Raw genomic sequence first — 27920 nt, 5'->3', positions numbered from 1 at the left:
GATAATGAACTGTAGATTTAGAATATCCAACAAAAAAACTTTAATTTTTAGACCAACTGGACTAACCCCGTTTATTCAAAAAACACAGCACATAAGTGTCCATGAAGTGGGTTAAAATGCTAAATGTAAAATGTATTGTACATGTATGTACTGTTATTAATCCACATTGGTGGTGGTATCTTCATTTAAAAATGACAGAAGATTAACAGTAATATATTTGGTTGGCTCTGTTTCCTGCCCCAGAACATAAACAATCTGTCCCATTAAAAAGGTAAAAGTTCAAAGCAACTTAAAAAAGCATCCTGTTTTGACCAAGAATCACATCCATGCCTATTGCTTGGCAATTTGTTCTTTCAAGTAATCACAGTAGAGTCAGTGATTATCCACAGCAGGCAAAGACATGCTAGTAATTGCTTTACTACACTCTTCTTTCCTTTCTTCTATCAATTACCCAGTCCATCAATTCACACTAATTGTTCACCTTTTTTATGTCAGCCTTCTCTGACTTTACAGTCATCTATCCTCCCTTCCATCTTATTTCCTTATTTTTCTTCCATACCATGTCTATATCTTCCACTCTACCCACCGGTCATTTTAACATCTCCTTCCTCCCCTCTGTCCATTCTCTTTCCTACTTTCACTCATTCTCTCTCACTGTAGAACCTACATCCTACATCCACGTTTGTTCTATCCCTCTCCAACTCTTTTTCACACTATAGATGGATATATCCATCTCTCTATATCACTCCATTTTCTCTCCTGCTTGCCAACTTTGCTCTCTCCACTCTTTTATCTCTCCATCCCTCTATGCTGTATCATCTCTCCTTTTGTATACCTCAAATAAATGAAGCCAGTCACTTTGCTCCCTTTCTCTCTTCCTGTCCCTTTTTTTCTCTTTCTGTCTCATCTCGTCTTTCTGACACGCTTTCCACATCTCTGTCTATCACTCAATTTTCTCTCCTTTTCACCTTCACGGTCTCCAGGCTTTAGTCCATCTACTCACTTTTTCTCTATCTTGACTACTTTCAACTCCAGCATATAAAGCAAAGCATTTCACTCTGTCTCTCTATCCCCCTTTCTTTCCTCTCTGACACAAAGTAACCACAATCACTTTTCTTGGAATGGCCTAGCAACCACCATGACAACCCTAGCAACCAGAATAGCAACACCTTCTATTATGACATCCCGGCAACCAACATGACTACCCTAGCAATGCCCTAGCAACTAACATATCAACCACTTCAATTATCATAGCAACCACCATGACTTACCTGACAACGCCCTGGCAACTAACTCAATTACCTTAGCAACAACCTAGTAACCACTACTATACTGACAACCTAGCAAGAACCATAGCAACCACTATGACTACATAGCAACGCCCTAGTAACCAGCATAGCAACCACTTCAATTACCATAGCAACCACTATGACTACCCTGGCAACCACCTCAATTAACCCAGCAACAAACTAGCAACCATGACTATAATGACAACCTATCTGTAAATAACCCACAGTGTTGGTTCTTACAGTTTTTTCCAATCATTTTAACTCTTGTATCAATACCATGAACACTTTCCCCAAACACTTAACACATTGAGCACACCAGTATACCATGTGAACCAAACTGTGGATACTTGCCCCTATGCTTAGATACAAATGCAGTCAATGACACCTCCTTTCAAAATTCATGGATACCTGTCCCAGTCAATGTTCATAATGTATCTGTCATCACAATATTATACTGTAAAATAACCTATAAATATGACTTTTCAGGCCAAATAAATGTGTATGAATTTAACTTTTATCAAGGCTGTTTTGTCACAGCAAAAGTTTCCGTTTTCCTTGGTCTTATCACGTCACGTTTGGTATAGCGTTCTTCCTTTTCAAGAGCTCTTTACGAATATTCACTTGAATATTCAGCCACCCGTTGCACATTTATTGGCTGATTTCTTTGGATGGTGAAGAGGATGACTCCTACACTTTTTTTTTAAAACACAGCAGATAAGTGTCCATGAAGTGGGTTAAAATGATAAAATGCTAAATGTAAGATTTATTGTACATATATGTCCTGTTATTAAGCCACATTGGTGGTGTTATCTTCATTGGAATATGACAGAAGATTAACAGTAATATGTTTGGTTGGCTCTGTTTATGTTCTGGGGAAGGAAACAATCTGTCCCATTAAAAAGGTCAAAGGTCAAAGTTCAAAGCAACTTAAAACCTGTTTTGGCCAGGAATCACATCCATGCCTATTACTTGGAAAGCAGCTGTGCTATCCACTGTACCATCAATACCATACTATCATGATATGTCACATACCTGAAAATCTCCGATAACAACCAGATATGTATACTTAATGGCATGGTTTTAATGAAATATTCAAACATTCAATAATCTTTCATTCAATGTTCGGGAAAATCTCTGAGAAGCAGCCACATTTGTAAACATAATGCTGCTCTATAATGTTTGTTTGCCAGCTATGGTAGGTACCATTGGTCTACCTACTGTGGCCTACAGTGGGCAGAGCGAGTAATGTCACAAGAGGCGAACGTTCCAACATTCATTTCAAAGGCAAAAAAGACGGATGAAAAACAACAATAACAAGAATGAGATTGCAGTATTTTTACAAGAGCATTTACATTTAGTCATTTAGCAGACGCTTTTGTCCAAAGCGACGTACAAGGGAGAGAAGCAGCACTACACGGGATCGGGATGGACGTGTCAGAGACGAAGAGGTGTCGATATCTCAAAAGTGCTAGGAGCAGAAATGGCACAAGAAAACAGGTTGAATAAAAAAGAAACCTGAAGATGAAGAACAGCAAACAGCAAAGTGTGATTGAGCAATTAAGCCTTTTAGCGTATTTCAGAATGACTTTGCTGGAGAGGAGCACCACGTTACAGTTTAACGGGTACCAACAGATGGCAAAGACAAGAAAACCAGACAAGCAGTATAAAGACAAAATCCCAAAGTGGTCCTTTACACATTTGCTCTTGTGCTTTACATGAGGTAAGGGTGAAGTTATGATATAGGCTACCATCTGTCTGTGTGCTTTATCCCACACACCATGCATACATTAGTAAAAGGCAAACGATTCTCTGCACTACAAAAATCTGTTAACTTCACAGTAAGGAGGAAAAAGTAAATGAATAAGACGGCTTTCAATGAACAGCAAATTGCTCATTGTGATGCGACAGTGGGCTTTGAATGAAATCAGCATAGCGTATAAATAGCAACAGCACTGTGCATCGTGAATAGTGCAAGTAGGGACGTCTCTGCCTCACTGAGCATACAGCTTCAAAACAGCACATTCATCCTCCATTCATCCTGTTACACATGCTAACTTCACATGCTATCTTAGCTGGGGTGGGGAGCAGCCTTAGATCTGTTCCTGAAATTCAAGGCTTTGAGCTCGGCCCTGAAGCTGTGATTGAGCCAGCAGTAGATGAAAGGGTTGTAGCAGGTGCTGCTGGTAGCGAACCAATGAAAGGAGAAGTAGACAGCGTTATTGGCCTGGATGACTTTGCTGGAGAGCAGCACCACGTAGCAGTTCAGGGGGAACCAGCAGATGGCAAAGATGGCCACCACCAGCACCAGCATCTTTATGGTCATGCGCTTGCGGCGACGGTGAGCGGCAGACTGCGCCACCGTCACGTCACCGATGGTGTTGTGCAGCCACACCTTCTTGATCAAGATGATGTAGGCCACGGAGATGATAGTCAGCGGCAAGACGTAAAGCAAGAAGAAGGTGGCCAGGTCAAGATACTTCCAAAAGAGGTCAGACGGGGCTGGGAAACTGGGTAAGCAGATAACACGTACTTCACTGGAACAGAGGGACAGAGAGAGAGAGAGAGAGAGACACAGACAGACAGAGATGGAGAGAGAGAAATACTCTGAATGTATTGAATTAAATAATTTGCAAACACTTAAAAAGCAATAAACATAAAACATAACCAAATGCCACAGAAATACAGTAAAGTATAACAAGGAGGGAGATTAGAAAGAGGGGATCAACAAAGCAAGCAGAGGTAGGATCTAAATATTTCCTTCAGTTCTTATCAGACAGTTTAACCAGGGTAAATCGAAAAGACACGGTAAGCAATGTCCTGACACAAAATGTCCGAAAACAATACATCAATCCACTAACAACTAACAGTACCATGTCTCTTCTTGTTAGTAAATATTCACTTATTTCCTTAATAGATCTGAATGTTGATCATTGAGCTTATTCACAGGCCCTTCATTGTTGCTAGGTAACAGAGAGTAATCATCCTGGAGCCCACATTCAAATAGACAAAGGAAATAAAAATAAATTGCTCTCCAAAAAGTAGTTTGTTATACTCAGACTCCAAATATAAACAGCTTAGCATATCAAGGTTTGCTTCAAAGGAAAAATGTTTGTTCTTACCCATACTCAAAACGCAACAATTGCTGATAAATTGCATGTGGCAGGGAGAAGCAGGATGCCATTGCCCATATCACTGCAATCCACACCAGACCTCTCTCACGAGACATCCGTTGCTTCAGAGGGTGCATGATCAGCTAGACGGACACACACACACACACACACAGGTGAGTGATATTAGGGTGTTCATATATGTATTGCCCACTGCAGAGTCTTTGAGATATTAACTTGCAATTCATTCTGTGTCAGGATTCTTTATCAGGGCCCAGTGGTTAGCTGTACTTCTGGAAATGGTTTTTCACAGTATTACGATGTGTGTGTCGGTCATATCATGCCTATAAACTGACCATAGCTAAAACCTGATTAACTGAGAGTGAAGTTGAAACTGAAATCTATACTTGGAACAGTTCATTTGCAGAAATTCAATTTTAAATATATACAATATACACTCATACATACTCATAACTAACAAACATAGAATATTGGTATTTTTCATATACTTTCTAAGGAGTTACAAATCATATGAATTCCTTCCCTACAAGGATGTATCACATTCACGCCATCTTCATTAACACACAAATGGTCAGCAAGACCCTCCTGTCTGACATTTACCTTTTTATATCTAGGTAAACCCCATACTGTTCCCCTTCCTTACACACCCCCACCTTACACCTTGAACTAAACCCCCAGACACACCCATTCCCCTCCTGTATGACCAAATTAGGTCTTTCCTTCTGACCAAATAACACCTTTCTGAAAAAATCACATTGCGAAGACATCGATGTGTACTAAGCATTGCTAAACTTTGTCATTTGAAATAAACAGATCTTTTCGCCAACCAGCTTCCCAAGTCTTTACTTACTCCATCTACAATCAGCTTACTCAAATTGAATCAAGAAATAAACATTTGGCGTTTCATCAGAGATTCGCCAGAAATGACATATTCTTTCACAAGTGTACCTTGAATAGATAACTGTCCACTACAGAGCTATCTGGGAGATTTTTTGTTTAACTACTGTAGCCACACTACTTTTCCTATTTCAAAATTAACGTGATAGATTATGTACTCAAAACCATACATAGGTCACCATGACCGAGACGTTCTAAATCGCCACCCCCTCACCTCATCTTCTGTCTTACATCTTTTCAGATGCATTTTGGCACTGAATTACTGCATAACCATCTGAATTTCAACTAAGACCGGATGAATGAAGGGGGTTTCATGCAACCAGTGGTTTCATATCAATTCAAGGAGCCATGACTAAATGGATGGACTAGGCTGCTTTGTTAATTTTATTTCAATAGAACTAGATACATTAACACAAACTCCTGCATTGTTGGGAATATGACAAAACTGAAATAACAGATAGAGGACAGATAAAGAATGGTCTTCAGGTTACCTGATGTCTGTCCACAGCAATGGCCACCAGGGTTAGAGCAGACACATGCACCGAGCAATACTGTGCAAAGCGACTGACGTGGCACATCACTCTGCCAAAAACCCAGGTACTGTGGACGAACCGTACCTGCAGTGTCAAAGTAAGCATCAATCCATTTGCATGCATTCAGAGGTGTGAGTTTTGTTTTTATAAAAATGGTTGCCCAGAGGAAGCGGTATCATCTAATGGTGTGAAAGTAACATACAGTAATTATAGACTTAGTTTGTGTTATAGTGCTGTGCTTTAGCAGGATGAAGCACTTTGTACTTTTATTCCCGAAAGACTGCATAAGGAGAAATTTCAATCCAATAAACATTGATTATTTCATATGGCATTCGTTTTCTTCACTTCATGTACTGGTATCCTCGTCCAATTAGCAACCATGCAGCCTGGTATTCATAATATGGGCTCCAATGTGGCAAATGGATTCTCGCCACTGGCATTGGTGACGTCAAACCCAGCCTAAATAACGCTTCCGTTTATGAAAAAAAAAAAAAAATCAAATTCTACATGCTGTGTTTTGCAGCATTTTTGTTGCCTAGAGGAAGCGGTATCATATAATGGTGTGAAAGTAACATACAGTATCTATAGACTGAGTTTGTGTTGAAACAAACCAAAAATATGTTGTTTTTTTTATGTTTATTGAGACACTGTGTTAATTGTTGATTGCATATTCAGAACCTTATATGTCCTTTGTTATTTCTGTTCTGTTCTGTTATTTCTCAAGTATTTCCTTCTTACTAACTCCAGTTAAAAACACTCCAGTGAGAAATACATCATGTCCTTGAGTAGTCTACTTATAAAAAAAATGAATGAACAAACAGTGTGCATACAGTTCTGTTCAATTCAAATGACTGCATGCAAAAACTTGCATGCAATCATTCAGCATTCAAACTTGTTCTCAGCCTATATATTCATAGACACATAACCACTACAAATACCTGGTGTAGTTCAGGAGGTCAGTCTGCCGAACAAATTAATGATGCACCCTAGTGTGGCTGCCTGCAGTAATGTGTTATTATAATGCACTGGCAAATTAGCAAAGCTTGAGCATATGGAGAGCAGGCAATTACTATGCCGCATCAAATTGGCAACTCCTGGGCTTAGTATCTAGAGAACGCCACATCAAGAGACTGGCTGACTTTGCATAATATGATACCTATTTAGTATTTTTTACAAAATAAACAAACTTCAGCCAGAGAGAACAAAAGAAAAATGCCAATCCTTCAAAATCACTTAGTAAAGATGACATAGAAATGGTTTAGAAAAAAAAAAAAAAAAAAAACATAGCCACAAACGGTGATCATCGGTGTTCAAGCAGAATGTGCGAAGCACCCTAAGTGGGACAAGGTTTAATGATTTGAAAGCTTCAACAGGTGAAAGAGGACTATTTTAATATTAGAAATGTTATGCAAGGATTTAAAGGCTAAATTCATTTTGAAGATAGACTTATATTGACTGCTGAAATTTGAAGGAGAGAAAAAAAAAAGAATGGGGGGATAAAAATACAATACGGATCCGTGGCTTCGCTGCTTGGATCTCTAAAAACTAAAATCTATTGGCTTTGCAGTAACAGTATCAAGTTATGTCTGACAGTGCAGTACCTGTAACAGTAATATCAAGTTATGTCTGACAGTAAGGGGATAAAACTATGTTGCCTGTGACACAGACTGGCATTCTTCTACACACGGACATAATAGTACCACTGGAAAATGAAACCTTACTGTTTACTACTTCATCCAGAGGACTTCAACAATTAACATTACACCAAACCACATAGAATAAATAGAGCTAGCTGGTTACACATTTTTTGTCATTTAGACATACACATGTGCATTCCCTTATTCAGACACACAAGAGTATACCCCTCCACCTTTCCACTCAACGGTAGCCCAGAACTCATTTTTTTTTTCTCCCAACAGGTAAAAGAAAATTATATTCAACTATGGATATTGGCGACTGGTGGGTCAAATGATTGATCACTGAGATCTAGCGTAGGCTACACACTGGCCCTAATGCGTTCCATGTCACATCACTGGGATGCATTGCATGCTGTATCTTGGTATGTTAAGCGGTGTTATTGCACCTCCGCTTGTGACAATTTTGACACTTTTTTCATAAATACCTTCGGAAATAACTAGAAACCCTTTTCACGTGTACAGGTCTCTGCGAAAGACATTAAAATGCTGAAAATCTACTTATAAAAACACTTACTCAATTTCCCTTGAATTCATGCAGCACACCTTGGAACAACATGCTAATCTAATTTTCTCGTTTCTTTCGGAAGTAGCGTTTTTCCATTACCCCGAATGAGTTATCACTGGAATCGTGCACACATCGTGGAATTTTGTCAAAGAATTGAGAAAATAAAAATAAAAGATCCTGCCCATAGCTTCTTACTGTTCCATTAATTGTCTGTACAAGTAAACCAACTTACCAAAGTAAACGGGGTGTTCAAAAGCGTGATCATCAGGTCCGCAATTGCCAAGTTCATTATGAAAAAACTGGTTACTGAGTGCATCCTTTTGTTTTTAATCACAACATGGCACACCACGCTATTTCCAAAGAGGGATATAACTATAATCACTGAATAGGCGATGACTAAGAGAGCTTTCATAGTTGGGCTCTGCGACTCGGTCTCATCCATCGCACCAGCGTCGTACAGTTCATCATCCAGAGAAAAATTCCAGAACGTTGTGTGGTTCATAAAAACGTAAATTGGAGCAAAATAGCCCGATGAAGTATTTTTAAGAACCATTGTTCAAAGTCAGTTGTTACAGTAGCCTAGTAAGCTGTAAGCAGAGCGGTATCGGTCCTACGACTGACAGATTTTCTCCAATTAAAATCCGAGTGTTTCTCAGCGGCAACGTGTTGTCAAAACGTCACTGGAGTGGGATTGGACAGCAAAAGTTACACATGCCACCCATGCTTACGAATCATTTCAGTCTACAGAAAACATAATGTATCTAATGCAACATTAAGCGAACGTGCATATGAGCAGAGTTAGCCTAGGTTTAAAAACACCTCTCAAGTAGCCTACACTAAATCAGGATACATAAAATCACACAAAGGAACAGTTCTCATGGTCTGACCTGATACAAAGGCACTGAATGCACACAATTATTTGCCATTTCACACGTAATGCTCGTTTCAGGAGTCTGTTCCCTCTGTTCATGTTTAGTCGAATCTATCATTCATTCATTCAAAAAAAAAATCATAAAATTACCTGTAGCAAATAATTCAGATGCACAGATTGTATGAGAAAAGTGGTAACCGTCATTATTTTGAAGTTTCTTTATATCACGATTGTAGTTCCAGAAGTAGCCTACGATTTTGAAAAGAAAAAAAATTGTAAAAACTCTTCAGAATGCATTAATGCAGCTTTACTAAACCATTAATGCAATGAGAAACAGGAGACATCTATGAGAATTAGGCTATTGGCGCAAGTGTTCAACAAGTTAATAGCTCTGATCTCAGCTGACAACGTTAAGCGTTACTGCAACGTTTTTGCAAACCGTTGCCTTATTGAAAACTCAATAGCCTACAAGTCAAAACAATCGTCATGACCAAATAGAGGGTGCAAAGCCGAGAAAAAAAAAGTTCCTCTGACCAGGGCCCCATGACAGATACAGATTATAACAATTACACGTGACAAGCTCGGATTCGATAGTTAAGTGGAACATTAATAGCAGTGTCTGTTTAGGAGAGTGGGGGGGTCCCCACAGGTGTTTTATTGTCTTTTGTGAAGTAAGCAAATGGACATTGTGTCCTCAGTAATCCTAGTTTTGCAAGGATATCTCCATTAAAACATATGAACCACAAAAGCTACCAAAACACTGCAAAAAAACAAGTACAGCCCACCTGACAGTCCGAGGCCCTGGTTGCTGATGACATTAGAAGGTGTATTAAGTTCAGTGGCGGCTGTTGATTTATTTTTTTGGTGGGGGGGGGGGGGGGGGCGCAATCATAGACATATATAGACTATGGGCGCAGTTGGGCAGTGCGGTTTAAATAGCACTCCACAATGAGAAAACAAAAACACAAGAGTGGTTTTGAGTAGAATATATTAAAAAACAAAAGATTTATTTCATGAAAACACAGTGCTCAACACTGTCCACTAACAACTCTCAACAAACTGTAAAATTGGGCATGAGGGGTTTAGAGCAGAATGGTTTAAGAAACATTGGGTTGGGTTCCAGAGGTTTAAATATCGGGGAGTAGAGGTTTAGAGTAGACTAGATTCAGAAACATTGTGTACAAGAAGTTTAAAACAGAGTAGATAAAAACATTTTTTTTTTAAAACCACAGGGTGTAGAGGTTTAGAGCAGAATAGAGTGAGAAAGACTGAATGATAGCCTACCAGTAGTTTAGAGCAGAATAGATTCAGAAATACTGGATTATACTAGAGGTTTAGAGCAGAATAGATTCAGAAACACTGGATGATAGGCTACTACATGTTTTCGAATGCCAATTCGGTACCCTTCGTCCAACTGCTCTGCAATACTCAGTCTTCCAAAGAGGCTTAGCTTCAGGCAGTTAGTTAGATGGCTGCGGCAAGATTCGTGCTTCTTACATTTATCGTTGAAGTGCTTTCAGGGTTTCCCAACCCATTCGCCTTCACGTCGCGGCCATATTGAAAACGAAAACGAGGCTTGGTTGGGTAAACCCGACCGGAAGTCATTCTTTACGATACGAAGAGTACTGATGGACAGAGAATGGACCACAAATATTCTGCTCTTGCCCCCTATAACCGTGGCATTAATAGATTATTTTTTGCAGCTCACCGTCAGCATTATGTTTATTTACTTGGCTATTATGAAATGCACCAAACATACCATGGAATGTGTGTGCCAGAAAGCTCAACATGAGCAACCTTTGAACAGCCTCTGAACGTGAGGAACTCTTTTGCCTTAAAGTAACTGTATCAATTGTACTTTAGGGTAAGGGCAGTGGCGGCGCCAGACATTTTTTTCTGCAGGTGCTATGGGGGAGCTCGGCATTTTAGCGAGGGTGCTATGAAATGAGGGTGATAGCCTATGTGTCACAGGGTTCTCTACTACAACAATTCCACACCATTACTTTAAAACACTAGGGCGTTAGGGTTAAAGTTGTGGTAGTGAGGGTAAAGTTGGGCGCCAGGTGACCACTACCATGTCAGACAGAGTGAAATTTATCTTGGAATAGCAGATAGAATGAACTAAAACAGAGTCAGAAATACGTTAAAAAAGTATATATTATTTCAGTTCACAATCATCAATAATCACATAGAACCTTATGTATACCTAGCACACAGACAGACTGCTTGTCCTAGGTCAGTGGTTCTCAAAGTGGGGGGCGCGCCCCCCTGGGGGGGCGCGAACACTCTCCAGGGGGGGCGCGATGTCACAGACGGAGAAAGAAAAAAAAACCGCCGACCTGTCACTGGTTAGTGAAAGCTCCCTCAGTAGCGAAATGCAAGGGGCTGGACTGACCCAAACAAATCAAATACTGTTTTGCTCCTGATCCACCAATCAAAACGGAGTATTATCATTTCAACGCGAGTAGCATCTCCGCTTCCGAGTATAAAAACAAAACGCAGGCATGGAGGTAAGCGCTCACCCTGAGACGACACTTTGCAGAGGTTGTTCAATTTGTCTTGTTTCCTCTATCATTCAGATATTCATTGCTTTATAAACAGTATTTTTAAAGACTCACTCCTTCCTTAGTAATACCTTACTGCACTTGCAGTAGGTCTATTCGTAGCCTATTCTAAGGAGTAATTTGCTCCACAATCTTTTAGAAAAGCTCGTAGCCCCGAGAGCTAGCCTAGCTAGCTACCTTTTCCAATTACAGCTAGCCCTTTTCTCCTTAACACCTAGCCTACCTTTACATTTTTTGATCATCCACCGCAACAAATAAAACACCAGCACTTGAATACTATTTTGTGCTGTCCCTGTCTACATTGTGTACAGTTCGTTTGGTTAGGAATCATTGCCTAGCACAGCCTTATCCATTGTTCGTGTGCAAGTCGTTCACAACCACACATACAAGAACACGACGTTGAAATTAGAACTTTATTAACTTCATACACTGTATCAGCAAACAAACACAACATGGACAAGTTTCTGATTCGTAAAAGTCAGAAAGAGAAGCCTGTGGACTTCTTTAAACATAAACGTAATGGCCTCCAGCAACAATGAACCACCATGTCCAAGCATAGCACTATCTCCAAGCAGTGTCTGGAGCATCTTATGTAGTTGCTCATAGAATTGCTAAGCTTGGCAAACCCCATACAATTGCCGAAACACTGATTTTGCCGGCCACGCAACACGTTTAGAATAATGATAGGTATTGTGCTGAGTTTAGCTCCTATGTCAAATTACACTGTATCACGCCGAATATCAGAAATCAGTTTGGGTCCTATTTCAAAGAGGACTACCGTTCATTCGCCTGAGTTCGGGATCCATTTCTCTGCTCAGCAGATGAGCTGTCACTAGACATGAAAGAGCAGCTGAAGAGTGACAGTAGACTTAAGCATCTCCCCTCTTTCGTCATTCTTTTTTTTGTAAAGATCACAAGAGGCCCATAATAATAACAGTATCCTAATGATAGCAATAATACCACTTATTATTATTATGATAATAATAATAATACAATAATAATAATTGGTCGATAATCATTAATTATAATAATACCTACTAGTACTGATAATAATAATAACAAAAATAAATAGTTATAATAATTGTCTGTATGGGCCTAACAATAACAATAGCCTAACCTTGACATGTCAGGCCTATCAATAACAATACGCTATCTATCTATCTATCTATATATGGTGGTGTAGTTGAGGGCGGTGGCGGCGGGCCGCGGGTGGATGGGGGGGCCCCAACTACCCCTAACCAGCTTTGGGGGGGCCCAGCTTGCAAAAGTTTGAGAACCCCTGTCCTAGGTTAAAGAGTCTCAGATTTTTTTTAAAGCGGCTCCAAAAAAATTCAAAAAGAGGAAAAAGGCCAAAGTTAAAATCTTCGACAAAAAAGGGCATTTTCATTGCTAATCAACCACAACGAGTCTTCAGCGACACAGGGCAATCAATGCATGCAACAAATCAGACAGCTTTCATTAATGTTACACAGCTAACAATACCTTAGTTACATTGTACTCCAACCACCAGACTGTTCCAACCAGCTTTTACAAAAACTCTTTGTTGGACTCCAAACATGCGAGGTGGATATTTCTGGATCCTGAGCGTTCATGCTAATTTCACTGATGGTTAGCACCCTCAGTAGTGGTGGAGGGTTGACCTCCTTGACCACAACGTTCCTCTCCTTAAAAATCCACAACAGATACCGCTGGAATCTCTTATTCTTCTACGTCATTCTCGTTTCTTAATCATTCTTCCAAACGTGGACATTTAGGTAGCAAAAACCGATGCATTGTTGATGTTAACTTGAAACTACTACGCACTAGCTCGCTTTCTCCTTCAACTGTACGGTAACGTCAACATTCACGCGTGCAACGTGAAAATTGGGTCAAAGGTTATGACAGAATGATTGCTCTGTGTCTAAAACAATCTGTTAATTTCAATCTGTTATTATTTTCTTTTGTAAGTTAAATATTATTATCACACAATAAATAACGTAGACTGAAATTAAATAACAATAATAAAATAAACCATTACTTTCTTGGGGGTGCTATGGCTAGTCCAGGGGGAGCTAGAGCACCACCTAGCCCCCCCCCCTGGCGCCGCCCCTGGGTAAGGGTAAGGATTAGCAATCTAACCTTTAAAAAAAAAAACAGATTAAAAAAATTGGGGCGCTGCAATGACGTTTAATATGGAGAATAGCCTCTGTGCTATTGTCATACCAGGGCAAATTAGCCTGCGTTATGTAAGTTTGCCTTAAGACGCCAGGTTACTACTGTCTGCCAAACTAGTAAGTAGCTTATTTGCCGTCTTGTGTTGCACTTGCTTGATGTTTGACTGTGTTAGGAAAGTCGTTGACTCACTAGTTTGTCATAGTGACAAAGTAAGCACATTTCAACAGGTTTCGCTAGGCTAGGTTTCGCCGCTAGCATCTCGTTAGCGATTAGCAATTCCTCCCTTCTGTTGCTGTAACATCTAACTAGGGCACTGCAGCGGTTCCCAAACTGGGGTCCGCGACGCCCTGCCTGGGGGTCCGCGAAAAAGTCTGGCTTCCAAAGTTTTTTTTAAAAATGTATTTAATTTTTTATTTATTTATTGCAATGCAGAATACAAAACATAGACTAATGTTACACGGTTTACCGGTACTAGAAAAGTTTTGAAAGGTATAAGTATAGTTACTTCATTAAAATAGCACGCAATCAGAGCGCACTCTTTGTTCTGCTCCCTGTCAGGCTGCCTGCACGCATTGACTGCAAGGGTGGGGCTGCCCAGCTCTCACACATGCAACAGACAGCCTTCACTCACAGCGAGTGAGCTCAGGGGAGACATGGCCTCATGTGCAGGAGCCCTGGCCGACCGTCCTCGGCTTGTTTTAAAAAAATAAGTGATATCTGGAAGTACTTCGGACACGAAGCAGACTGTGAAGGAAAGCCCATCGACACACAGAGACCCGTCTGTAAAACATGCTTCAAAGCCACTCAGGCAAAGGGAGGTAACACGTCAAATATGGCTAAGCACCTCTCAGACAGACACCCATAACTTTTAAGAGAGTTCAAAGAACGACAGGTTAGCAAATGTGATTATAAACATGAACACCCCCAAGGTCACCCATATACAGCCTAACACGAGTAGCCTTAGCCTGGTTTAGCGACAAGCGATTTTCCCCATCACAGAATTTTGACTATGCGTAGTACAATGATCATAATGCAGTGTGGTTAACGTAACTAAACCGTACTTTTCAGGCTAGTAATATTAACTGCCATAATCTGCAAGTGATGCATTTAATCTTCTATCAGTACGGATCGTGTTTATCGTTGCAGAAGGCCCTTTTTTAAAGATAGGTTCGCCAAAGGCATATCGGGTGGCCCTATTGCATGTAGCTATTCTCGTTTAAGACGTTGATCTAGCTTTCAATTTGGCTGCAAGAACGTAGCCCAGTTCATTGTCAAAATTAACCTCTAGAAAGAAAACGCTATACGTGTATAATCAATGCAGTCAGTGTGTTTACATGATGGTATAATTCGAATCTTTGCTTAGTCGGACTATGCTTTCTTTCGAGGGTAGGTGCTATTATCCCAATATACATGGCAGTGAATAAATCGAATCATTGGCCGAAAGCATGTCATATCCGATACGATAGGTAGCGCTGTTTTTATTACAACTAGTGGTGATACAGCCCTTTCCGCTTGACCTCTTCACCACTACCAATAACAACAACAGTTGATTGAGCATGAATCGCGTCTGTTCATCGGTCCAGAAATGCGTGTTGCCTCTTGGGTTGTTTGTTTGTTTGTTTGTTTGTTTCTGCCAGGCCGATGTGTTTATAAGTTACATTATTCAAAGGTGAAAGATAAAAGGCGAGAGAAACGCACGCACATTCACACACGCGCGCAAATAATGGGTTACAGCCTAAACGCATTGCCCTTCTGCCAGTTGCATCAAATTGTTTTAGTACTTCTTCGCTGTCGATTTCCAAATCTGTGTGAATATTCATGAGAGCAAGTCCAGTCAGTCTTTTCGTAGATAGATACAAACCTTCAGGACGCAATGAATGTTTGGCTAGAAATTTGCCGAACTTTCCAGGGCTTGATAAAGTTCACTGCGTAACTCATTTAGCTGTTTCCAGCTCTGTATCTGCATCGTCAACGCTGGGCATTAGTTGTCTGTACTCCGATTTTATAGTTTCCCCATTTTAATAAATATGCGTTCACGATATATTTTTCTTCTTCTCGCGTAGCAGAAGGTACGCACAGTGCGTACGGCTGCATGCGCCACTGGAACTCTGTGCAATTAATACAATACATAATAGGCTAATTGATACAATATCTCCTCGTTTGAGTGTGGTTGTTTGAGTGCAATGGGAGTGTATGATCGATGTTGTCTATAAAGGTATTTAGGTAAAGGTATTTACGGGAAAATATCTCGATCCACCTGTCACGTCTCTGTCTTTAGAGGGCAGCGCCAAATAACTGAACAACTAAACTCACGCGTGCCTCGCGGCCACAATACCAAATTTTATCATATTTGATAGAATGAAGGACATATTAGTTGTGAATAGTATCACCGAGTTTGATAGGTATTGGTCAGGTAATAGCCGAGTGACAGCTGATTTGCTTTCTGATTTGACAGTACTAATTCGTGTTTTTTTTCAGCGCCAGATAACCGAACACAACTAAAGTCACGCGTGCCTCGCGGGCACAATACCAAATTTCATCATATTTGATAGAATGAAGGACATATTAGTTGTGAATAGTATGACCGAGTTTGACAGGTATTGGTCAGGTAATAGCCGAGTGACAGCTGATTTCACAAGCATTAACTTTAAACCAGAATATTTTAACTTGCCGGCATAGTCGCCCCGTAATGCCGTGCAGCGGGAGCATACTGTTATACTATGTGATGCACTAGCTCAACGACGTTCCCTATATGTTCCTTACCGTTCTAATTACATGTCGTTGTTCTGTGTTGGGACAGAGCTTATAAAGGTGGGTGACGGTAGCACAGTCTGTTCGTGGTAACTTGCACCAGGGCATAAAGCCCGTGCCATTGTGACAGTGTGTTGTGTTTTAGTGTTTAATAAAAAGCCATAACAAATATACCACGCTTCCGTGATTTGTTACAATATAATGGTCTTGCTTCTATAATGTATAAACACGTAGGTTACAGGGTGGGTGTGGCAGAGAGAGAGAGGGAGAGCGATGATGCACACGGATATATCAGATTTAGCGACCGGAGCAAAGTTATGTTGCTGTAACGTTGAACTCTTTGCAATCAATACATACAGTACTTAATAGGCTAATTGATACAATATCTCCTCGTTTGAGTGTGGTTGTTTGAGTGCAATGGGAGTATATGATCGTTATTGTCTATAAAGCAGTGTTTCTCAAACTTTTTCAGACCAAGGACCACTTAGCCAATAAAAAAAATTCGCGGACCATTTAACTAAATATCCCCGGAACAACATGCCTCCTACCCAAGACCTGGCGCCAGACAATTGTTAGCGCACACATGATTTTCGCGGGTGGGCTCTCCTTTTGTACGTACCAGTAGGCTAGTTATAGATATGACAATGCGCAAGGCAAAGCATCTGGAACCCTGCTCCATGCGTGACTTGGTTATGTTACAAACTATAGTTCGCTCACAGCCTCATACTCCCATCACACACTCAGACAGACATCACAAAACACAACGATGCGCATACTGACCGCAGTATTTCACTACCAACAGTAGGCTAGCCCACTGGCATTAATACAGCCATCCTAGTAGTCAACTTTTCATAATTAAGAGCTGTCATTATCCAACGTCACACAACACAGAATATAGCCTAGTTATCATCTTGCTGTCTCAGCGGGAGAAAAACACAGTGTTTTGAATGCAACTCCGCGGCGAGATAATTCCCAAATGAGGCTGAACCACTTTCTCCTTGTCTATGTTAGAGGCTTTCTCATTTAATTTTCTTTTCATAGTTCCTGTCTTAAGCCACCAATCCATGACCTTGTTAATAGATTAGGCAACTCTTTATTAGATTAGGCTACTACTGGCTGTGTTCTCTTCGTTCTGAGTTGTATGTTAGAAATGTCGCAATAATTTACTTGTGGCCGTCGCGGACCACACTTCATCATATTTGATAGAATGAAGAACAAATTAGTTGTGAATACTATCACCGAGTTTGAAAGGTATTTGGTCAGGTAACAGCCCTTTGACAGCTGATTTGCTTTCTGATTTGACAGTACTGCTGTGTGTTTTAAGCAAATAAAATGTGGACTGTTTACAAGCGGGCACCTGCTATCGTTGATTATACAGTAAATACGTTGTGAAATGAAACAAAAACACATCACAGTTAAAGATGTATTAGTATTGATTGATTCACATCGATATGAATGGATGACATGACTAACAAGTGGTGGGAAATTAATATGAAAGTATTTGTTCGGTGAATTAGCGCGTTCTGTCCAAACAGTCGCAGTCAACGTTTTTGTCAACACTGGCACCACATAAGTATCGTAATTTGAACGTCCTTATACGTTTTTAAGGAGGGGTTGTAAAGGTACTCATATCTTCAGACCTCTTCTGTTATGTTTGTTCATAGTCAACAAGAATAAGCTTGTGAGACAGTCTGCAGGATATTCATAAATAAACGTGTCATTAGTATGAACAGCTGAGACAACGTATCGTCTCTTTCGTCTTCCGGGTCACGACCTGGCAGGGAGGGAGGGAGGATGGCGGCGGGATCTCAAGCATGCGCAAAGACGCAAAGTCCAGTTCCTTATCCAATTCACCGTTACATGCCGCAATAGTCGAACTATCAACTGGATCGGATCGAGTTATCCAGGGGTGTTAGTCCGACTATGTGCGGTCCGACTACGATCCGACTAAGGTGCTTACATGAAACGGATAATGCGATTTCAGTCCGACTAAGGCAGTTATTCGAATCCATGTAACCACGGTCATTGATGTCACCATGTTGTTTTCATTAGCATCTTGCTGGAGGCTAGTACTAATATGAATGCCATTTGTTTAGTGTTCGTGACAACGCTAATACAGACAAGTGCTCATGACATCCGCCATAAAACAACTGCAGATATCTGGCTTCCAAAGGTTGCCATCGTTCAGTGACAACAAGACCGGGTAAATAAACTGGACTGGACAAACTATGTGCTGAGAGACAGGAACACCCTTCTCATTGATGACACACAGACACACACAACACCACCACTGAAAAGAGTTTATCATATTTTTTGTACAGAGATTTGTACGGAGTGTCAGTCGGGGAAACCAGTTTTTTATAACATTAGGTGGATATTTCATGTTTGCTAATGTCTTTGTTAAAAATAAATCTTTAGAATCATCTCTACAATCTGAGTTGTATTGGAAAACCCTACAATCTGCTTTTATAAAAAATTTTATTCCATCAATATTTGGTTTTTATGTAAGGTAAACATTAGTTAGCTTCTCAGCACATTTTCCAAAAGATAATTTACAAATCTATCCTACATACTGTCAAGTAATGCCAAATGTAACACAATGATTATCTAAAACTCTTGTAATATTAGTACTATATGATTTTAGTAAAAGAGTCCAAAAGCATATAACATTACAAATAGCTATAAGCCTATATGGTTTAATTTGGGATGCGATTATGAGGGGGTCCTCGGAAAAAAAATTACCCTTTGAGGGGTCCCTGGCCCCAAAAAGTTTGAGAACCCCTGAACTAGGGGATCTCATTCTCTCATGGAGGGAACTGCCCTCGCTCTCACACTTGCCCTGCCACTCTCTCTCTTTCTGACTGCAAAAGCATTGTTATTCACAAGATCATCCTGGTAAAGATGCCATGAATCACCTGTCATTTTACAAATTTCACTCATTCGTGCTATCAATTCTGACAGTATAACTTAGCTGCCATTTGCTAGCTAGCCAAGTAAATAAACATGATGCTGACGGTGAGTTGTAAAAAAACAATCTATTAATGCCGCAAGGGCAGAAGATGTGTGGTCCATTCTCCGTCCATCATTACTCTTCCTAAATTTCCCTCGGGATTAATAAAGTATCCATCTATCTATCTATCTTCGTATGGTAGAGAATGACTTCCGGTCGTGTTTACCCAACCAAGCCTCGTTTTCGTTTCAAAAAGGCGGTGCGTGTGAATAAGGCGAATTGGTGGGCCGCAGAGCACCATCCCGAAGGCCGCGAAAATGTTTCAGGTTTTTTTTTTCCATGATTTTCCACGAAGAAATTATTTTTGGTTGAGAACAATATTAATTAGGGCTGTCAAAGTTAACGCGTTAATCTATGAGATTATTGTGGCCGACATTAATGCGATAAAATGTTTTAACGCAGTTAACGCAACTTTGTTTACTTCCGGTGTGCATTGACACCTGATACGAAACCGCCGCATGCCTGCATCACAGAAGCAGCTCGTCTTTAAGTTATCACCTTAATGCAAAGCACCCGACAGAAAGCAGTCCCAGGTTAGATGGTCACCAACCCACACTCCACGACTTCTCTAGGAAAATAACTAGACCAGTCCGTGAAAAGGTTACCAACGCTTACGCAGTTTAGGTTGCCGGTGACTGTCGGCCCATCAACATAGTTGAGGACGGTGGGCTGACTGAGGTGATTCGAATTGCTTCAGGGGACAATTCTTACGATTTACCGTCGAGGGGCACCATTGTGTTTCGCATACATTCCTTGTATGACGGCGAGAGAGCACGAAAAATTCAGCTCCTCGAACAAGCTGCCAGCGTCGCCCTTACTGGTGACAACTGGACGTCAGTCAGCAATGACAATTACCTGGGTGTCACAGCTCATTTAATTGACAATGTATGGAAATTGAGATCTTTTGCATTGGAAGTTAAAAAAAAACAGGCGCGACATACAGCGGAGAACTGTGCAGAGGAATTCATCGACGTCTCAAACTGATGGGAGATAAGTGGCAAACTTACCACTTTAGGCACTGATAGTGCCCGTATTATGTTGGCAGCTGTAGGCTACTTCCATTTTAACATCTATGCTCGGTGCTATTTATGTTGATAATAGATTGCAGCCACAGCAACATTATTTGAATGTCTGAAGCATCACCTATTTTAATTAGGCCTGGCTGAGTGGTCTTGTTTGCATGTTTCATTACTTGTTTTGAGTGCATGCTATCTTTTGGGTCTATTCTGGTTTTATTTCCTTGCTTGTTTGCTGTGCACAAATATGCCTAGGCCTACTGCAATTAAGTTCTTTTGTTTCAAAACTCTTTTGGACTAAAAATGCTCTGTGTGGTTTTATGTTGTTTTCTGGTGCACAATGCAATTTTGATGCAATATCTAGAGTTAGATTTTCTTGTATTCATTTCTAGGCTTCCACCTGTAGCAGGTGCTGATGTTGCTTTTTGTGACACATAACAATCACAGAGCGGGGTGTCTGTTGGGCCCCGACCTGTTACAAATACGAAAAGTTGGGCCTCAGAGCCGAAAAGGTTGGGAACCCCTGCTTTAGATCCCTCATCCCCGTTGCAGTCCAGATTGTTTCAGTCCCAGGCAGGGGAAACAAAAAAACGCATCACTCACTGAACAACTAGCTAACCAGCTCCGGTTAGCATACAGGCTTGAGGAGAAGCTACGGGTGTACGTCCTCCCGCGGTCGATGCTCTGCTGCTGCATTTTTTAATCCGGACGTTCGGGTCCCATGTTATTCAGTCTCTTCTTATCGACATCTGATCGTCGATTGAAAAGTTTTCAGTCGCCATACTCACAGAATCAAAGTCTCTGCTAGCTATGTTGCTCTCGTAGATACGTGAGATTTATATGGGATGTGAGGGAATGATAAAGGTCTCTGATTTGACGAATAGTCCAGTCGCGTTGAAATAAGAAACGATGTCATTGGTTAGGGCGCAAAATTTTGCGCCCCAGGATCGAACTTTCATCCGCCAATGAGAAGCTGTCCTTGCTCAAATGTATGAGAAAAGTATGAGAGCTCCCATTGACTTCCATTTGGCCGGCGCCCCACCAGGGAGGAGGGGCTTATATTGTAGCGATCTCAGGCACTACTCTGAGAGGGGTTTCTGTAAATGATGACTTTATTGCTTAACATCCATGGGAACTTAAATCACTGTGACTGCTTATCAATAAACCGCCAGCACGAAGAGGCTCAACAACAAGAAACACGTTATCTTATCCAGGTGTCCCCGCCCCCCGGCTACTCTGCCAGCCCCCCGCAGCGCATAGCAACCCACACATGAGCTGCCGCGGCTGACAGAGAGCAAGGACACAGGCACACAGGCACACAGACATCACATTCAACATTAACATTAACACATCAACACATACAGGTCGCTACAATATTATATTTGGTCACATTTAAGTGGTTGTTGACAGGGGCTTACGGTCTCCCACACACATTTAACGCGTTAACACAGTACATTTCCTATTTTAATTGTTTGGTATATAATGTTTTTTGACTTTTTTTTTTTTTTTTTTTTCATCTCAAAATTTTAGGAGGGGCGGCGCCCTTGCGCCCTGTATTGACGCACCACCACTGATTAAATTGTTGGTATATTTAGAAGATGAATGGACAATTTTAACAACCACATGTGAAGATGCAGTCAATGATGTATGTGAGGCTGACAAGTTATAGCTTGTAGCTAGGGTAAGGGAATGAGGTTGAAATTGACTCATCTACATCTAATCTACTCTTAGAAGGTCACCCCCTCTACAGTATATCCATGTGAAATACTGCCCCTAGTGGCTAACTAGCAAAGACGCCAGGCCTAAGACTTACTAGTTGCTTTCCAGCTAAGTAGATAAATGTCCTCAATAACAGAATGACAACACTCACTGGGTTTTTCAATTCTTCAGACATACTTTCAGTAAACCACCACGAAAAGCTAAGGCTGTCTTCACAAATGGAAAGACACATATTTGATTGTAGTGTTTACACCCTACATCACTGGGCTGTTGTCAGAATAACGAGTGACGATGGACAGCTCTATAAGCTTTATTCAGTTTTCAGCATAACATGGTCACAATGTACCTCATGCTGGATTATTAATGACTCTCAAAGGTAAGCTCCTCACAAAAGAACATTTCAAAGCCTCTCACAGCGGCCACATTTGCCAGTTTGCACTGCTAATGACTGTCCACAAAAACATATACAAAATTATTTGCTTCATGAATGAGCCTATGCTGTGTTCTCATTAAGCCACATTTCAGTTGGAATGAAACTTGACCCACTTCATCCAGATTATCTTGAGTGTGGTTGCCTATAGGTGAAAGAAAAGCTTTCACACTGGACAAAATGGACTCATATTTCAAACTAAGGGCTTGTGTGAAAACACCCTACCTGTGAAGGTGTGAAGAAGTCAAGAAAGCTATACCAACCCCTTCCTCCAGGGACCTTACAACCTCAGGGGTCTTTCAACCTCATTGTCTTGATTTAGCTACAAGCTATACATAATACAACTTCTCCACTCAGTTGCATTCGTGACTATGTCTTCAAATGGGACTGTTTGCTTACTGAAGTAAATTACTCATTGTTCTTCTCAATGTAACACCAACTTATACCTATTAGTTCAGCAACCCATTACTAAGGGCACTGCATTGCTCCAATACCATCATCCATATTTTACCTGGCCTGCACACAGAAAAGCATTTGCAGTTTTTTTTCTGTCTTGTACTAGGATGACTACCTCACAAACTTCTTTGCAAGACAACACATCTAACGAATATGTGTGTTGATTTGTAATTGGATAGTATGTGCTGCATCTTTCCCTTTTGGCTTTGTCTGTGGGGCAATTCAGAAAGAGGAGAGACTGTGTTCAGTTCAGTGACACTTCATCTTTAGTTCCAATTTAGCAAATGGAACTATGAACCCTTAAAATGAATAAACCAACATATAAAATAGAGATTGAACGTTACTCTCCATTGTCTTCAGATTGTCTTCTCATTATGTTAATTTCATTCTGTAGTGGTTCTGGCACAAGGCCTATGATCTGATGTTTGTGCTAAATGTCAGGGGTTGTTCAAAGCTTAGACTTCATATGCATATTGTGTTCTTTTGATGCCCAGGCAACTGTGTCGTGCAAATATACATTTTATCTCATTTCCATCATGCTGTTTTACAGTGTGTTAATGCCTCGTAATTTCTTGGCAACCTCTGAATATGCATCTGTTGATTCTATCACTGCATAGATGCATAACAACCCGTTAACATTAATAGACATTTACACAAAATTTCATACAGGGGTTATGCTAAATTAAATGTTGACTAAACTGATCCAAAACTGAGAGAAAATTTCTCTTTATTCAATGCTTTCTCTAAAAATAAGCTTAGCCATTGTTTTAGAGCTGCACTCCACCAATTTGTACTTCCTGGAAGTGGCAAAAAAAAATTCAGAGCAGCATGTTTGTCGTAATGAGGAAGAACACACTGCTTTTGATATGGAGGCTGAAACAAGAATGGATACATTACATTTACATTTAGTCATTTAGCAGACGCTTTTGTCCAAAGGGAGAGAATAGTCAAGCTACGAGCAATATCAAAAACTACAACTCCACTCTCCAACTCTTCTGCAGGAACACATTTGCATTTGAAAAGCTGCAGCACACTGAACTAGATTCACATTTGGAACAGCACAACCACAGTCCTTAGCTGCAAGGTACAAGCACAGAAGTAAAAATAGACATTTCTACCTGCCATAAATGAATGTTCCGCATTACATTACCTCAAGCTTAATACTCTCAAAATATAAAGATGAGGCCAGGGATGGCTGTCAGCGATACCATATGTGGTTAAGGTCATGCCATCTGTGTAGTCTTGACAGAACATGACAATAAAGTAAAGTTTTTAAATGTTCACGCAGTGAAACATAGCATGCCAATGTTAAATGTCACTTTGGTAGAATTGAATACAGCATGAATACTAAAACATAAACCAAATGGTTCATATATCATATAATACGCGAAAGGATAAAATCCCAGCTGATGATATCTCATTTTTAATGCATTGAACATCAGAGGACTCTTGAACTTGTTCCCCTGTGATCATTTTATTACATATAATATAGAATTCCTCTTGATACAACTCACTGACTTCATTCTGAAATTCTGAAAGATCTAAAGAAAGACATAAAGATTATTCTAAGCATGTATAAAGAACAAGGGACATGGGATACATGTGTTCTCCCACAGTCAAGTAGTGATGGAAAACGCCCCTTCTCTCTCTTCTGGAAGACTCTTTTTTCTTCCAGATGAAAAGGGACCCCTCTCTTGGGGTATTTGACAAACTGACACCCATTCATATCGAGTGTCTAACACAGCCTGTCAAATACACTAAGAGGAGGGCCTGCAGGGTGGCCTGAGACGAGAACTGAGGTGAAACTAAGAGAAAGAATAACAAAAACAGAAAAAAAGAAATTCACTTCACAATCAAACATATGCCTTCACAATCTCACTTGCATCGGTTCTGTTCTTAACTAATTATGGACACCAACCAAGGGTTACAGTAGGACGCACACTTAACTATTTGAACTGTTCACCACATCACAAAATAAAGTAGCTCAAAAATGTGTATTTGTAGTTGATCGATACATAATATACGTCTATCCTAAGGTTGAAGCACAAGATGCAAAAGAGATTTAGCCTGTGACCTGCCCCAGATCTTTTCTAACCATTCAGGTGTAATTGTCAAGTAGTATTTAGAGTAAAATAGGTAAGTGCAAAAGGCTAAATTATTACATATTAGACTTTAAAATGATTATTTAAAAAACTGAACATCCACAGTGTGAATGTGCTACTCAAAAGGTTCAGTTATCGGCCATGCTGAGTGTCCATTTCCATTTCTGCTTGTAAGTGTGACATTTCAACAGGAAGTTAGATTCATTACACCAGCAGTTGATTCATTTTCTGCTAACAGTCAATAACTCAAGGCAGTTTCAGTTCAGATACACTTAGTTAAACTACATCAGCCCTCTATAGTGCAACCGTGTACTATAAAAGTTTGTTTGCACTTTTTGAAAGGACATAAGTCTCTCAAAAACACTATCCTACAAACATGCTGTATTAAATCTCTTGAGTCAGATACACTGAACATACAGTACCTGATGACGATCCAGAGACAACTTTGTGGACAGTGTTTTTGTCCCCCCCGCCTTTCATGCTCTGCTGCCGTGGAACAGATGCTCTCTCACAGAGAGAGGTGTGAGAGACTATGCCTCCGAAGCGTCATCTGATGATTATTAAGAGACAAACGTCTGCAAAGAGGAAGCCAAAATAGGGAAGATAAGTGTTAGGCCAGCTAGCAGGAAATATCTGGAACCAAAGTGACAACATGTCATGGTTGTGAAACGCTGCAGAAGGCATTTTAAATTCTGAGGTTGTGTGCTCTGCACCATCAGCTACAACCCTTTTAATGATACATGCAATAACGTTAACTGTCAAAAACAGAAGTGTGTAGCATGTGATGAAAGAATCATTTTAAATGCTTCTCAAAAGCCATTAAACATTGTTTACAAGTGTGAATGTGTTCAGCACTTTAATGTAGATGTCATTCATATCATGCAATTGATTACAGAGTGCCCCCTTTTTCTACTTTCAAATTAATTGCAGCCACTTTCACAAGAGGTTAGTGGATGTCAGAGTTCTTAGACTAAATAGCTCCTACGAATGCTGCTAAAACAGTACAAACAATGTGGAAGTCTGTTTCATGGAGTAACACGTAAATCTTTACTGACTGTGTTGAATGACACATTTAGTCGAAGAGAGTGATTTACATTAGGTGTAGTGAGATGAGGAATCATGCCCTTAAGGACTTTAATGGAGGAACACACTGGAATTGGGAACTCGTGGATGAAGATAAATTGTGATGTAACTCAAACAGTATTGTGTCCACTTCCTGATTGAGCCTATGGCATGCAGAGTAGCTACAACGTACTCTAGATTTGGAATTATGTCAAAGCCCTAAATGAGGCCTCTAACCAAAAACAAACTGCCAAATAACCAGATTAATACTTCCAGTTAATCTTATGGGTTAAGTTCTTACAGGTTAAGTTCTTTGCACACAGCACTTACAGTGCACACACTCCCCTGTCACCCCCTCCCCCTCCTCCTAAACATTTTATGTGAGTTACCAGGACTTTTGACAACGTATTTTAAAAACACAATCTCGACATTCAACAGAAGAAAAAAAAATATTCATTACTTGAAAGGTCAGCATTTGAACTCATGAAATGCTTTGTCCATCTTAAGCATCTAACGCCTGACTTTGAATGTAAGGCTGGCAATGCAGTAGGTCAAGTTTACTGTGAAAGGAGTGCTTAGGAATGGCTTGAAATGTGTGACGTTTCTTGGAGATTGAACTGCTGTTTTATTTTAAATCGCCTCATTGAGACTTAAAAACAACTTTCCATTTTATTAATTGTTCACTGAAAGCTTGTGTGCTGGTCTATTAAATGACAGCCACCAAACAGAACAAACTATTCTAGAATATTATTCAATCATATGTGTTTTACTAGTTCAGATACGTTCCTATCCGCCTATCTTACATGGCTTTGGTGTGCTGGCATAAAGCATGCTGCAGTGCTGCTTGATGCAACACAAAAAGGGGAGCAGCCACAAGTGAACTAACAAGTTCAAATATGGCAACACACTGGTGACACATATATGCCAGTAGATGCATCAGTACATATTTATCTGTTAGACCTTCTGTTACCCAGTCAAAGAAGAATTTCTTAATGGCAGAGTCCTTTATTATATCTTTATGCACAATGAGGTCTGAATTCCCCCCTTTTGTTCCTTGCCCCTGTGCTACTGCTGCCTCTGCTTGACAAATGTTAAAAGGAGTCTTTTGTGATTAGTGACTTCTGAGCCTTTATGATGTATAATTAAGCATAACCTTGCTTTCCATGCCTTTATTAGAAGCTGATTGAAAGGGGCATTTAACAGCCCTCTGCTCTCAGTGAGTGTTGTCTGCCCTTTTCTGTGGACATGTCATGCTGTTGAGAGAGAGCTACATGAAATGTGCATTGATGTTCAATGCCTACATGTCTTCATATCTGTTCAACCAGTTTAGGAATTGAAATGAGGATGGACTATAATGTTATCGTTCACTTCTTAATATTTATAAGAAGATAGTATGGTGCATGTGGGTGTCAAAGTGCCAGTGAACACAGGAAATGTGAAGAAGCCCATCTGAGCCACTGTGGCTTCGCTCTGTCACTGTTCAGATGACTATCAGCCATGTGCAAAGAACTCAGTCACACATTTTTACACACACACACACACACACACACACACACACACACACACACACACACACACACACACACACACACACACACACACACACACACACCCACACATATTTGCACAAACATTCTCAAGTGCACTGGTGCACTGTAGAAATGGCTATAATGTATTTGTGTGGGCCTGCTTTGCCTCCACCAAATGTCTGTGTTCCTCTCAGGGAGAATGCATGC

At 40.4% G+C, this 27920-nt stretch overlaps 1 protein-coding gene and 1 long non-coding RNA gene across 2 annotated transcripts; both read right to left on the bottom strand.

The window, feature by feature from the left end:
- Positions 1-1644: 1644 nt before the first annotated feature.
- Positions 1645-8235, bottom strand: gpr83 (G protein-coupled receptor 83). Its single transcript, XM_012822945.3, has 3 exons — positions 5806-8235; positions 4409-4542; positions 1645-3823 (listed from the first exon to the last, which is right to left on the bottom strand). Exons 1-3 carry the CDS (start codon positions 5968-5970, stop codon positions 3358-3360), a joined length of 765 nt encoding a protein of 254 aa, XP_012678399.2. The 5' UTR covers positions 5971-8235; the 3' UTR covers positions 1645-3357.
- Positions 8236-23730: 15495 nt separating this feature from the next.
- LOC116221485 lies at positions 23731-25793 on the bottom strand. Its single transcript, XR_004164145.1, has 2 exons — positions 25545-25793; positions 23731-24825 (listed from the first exon to the last, which is right to left on the bottom strand). It is a non-coding gene; the product is annotated as an uncharacterized LOC116221485 (long non-coding RNA).
- Positions 25794-27920: the final 2127 nt, after the last annotated feature.

This window comes from Clupea harengus, chromosome 8 (genome assembly GCF_900700415.2).
Source record: "Clupea harengus chromosome 8, Ch_v2.0.2, whole genome shotgun sequence".
NCBI classification, from domain to species: domain Eukaryota; kingdom Metazoa; phylum Chordata; class Actinopteri; order Clupeiformes; family Clupeidae; genus Clupea; species Clupea harengus.
The sequence above is the reverse complement of the archived record's forward strand: the minus strand, read 5'-3'. Positions and strand labels throughout refer to the sequence as shown.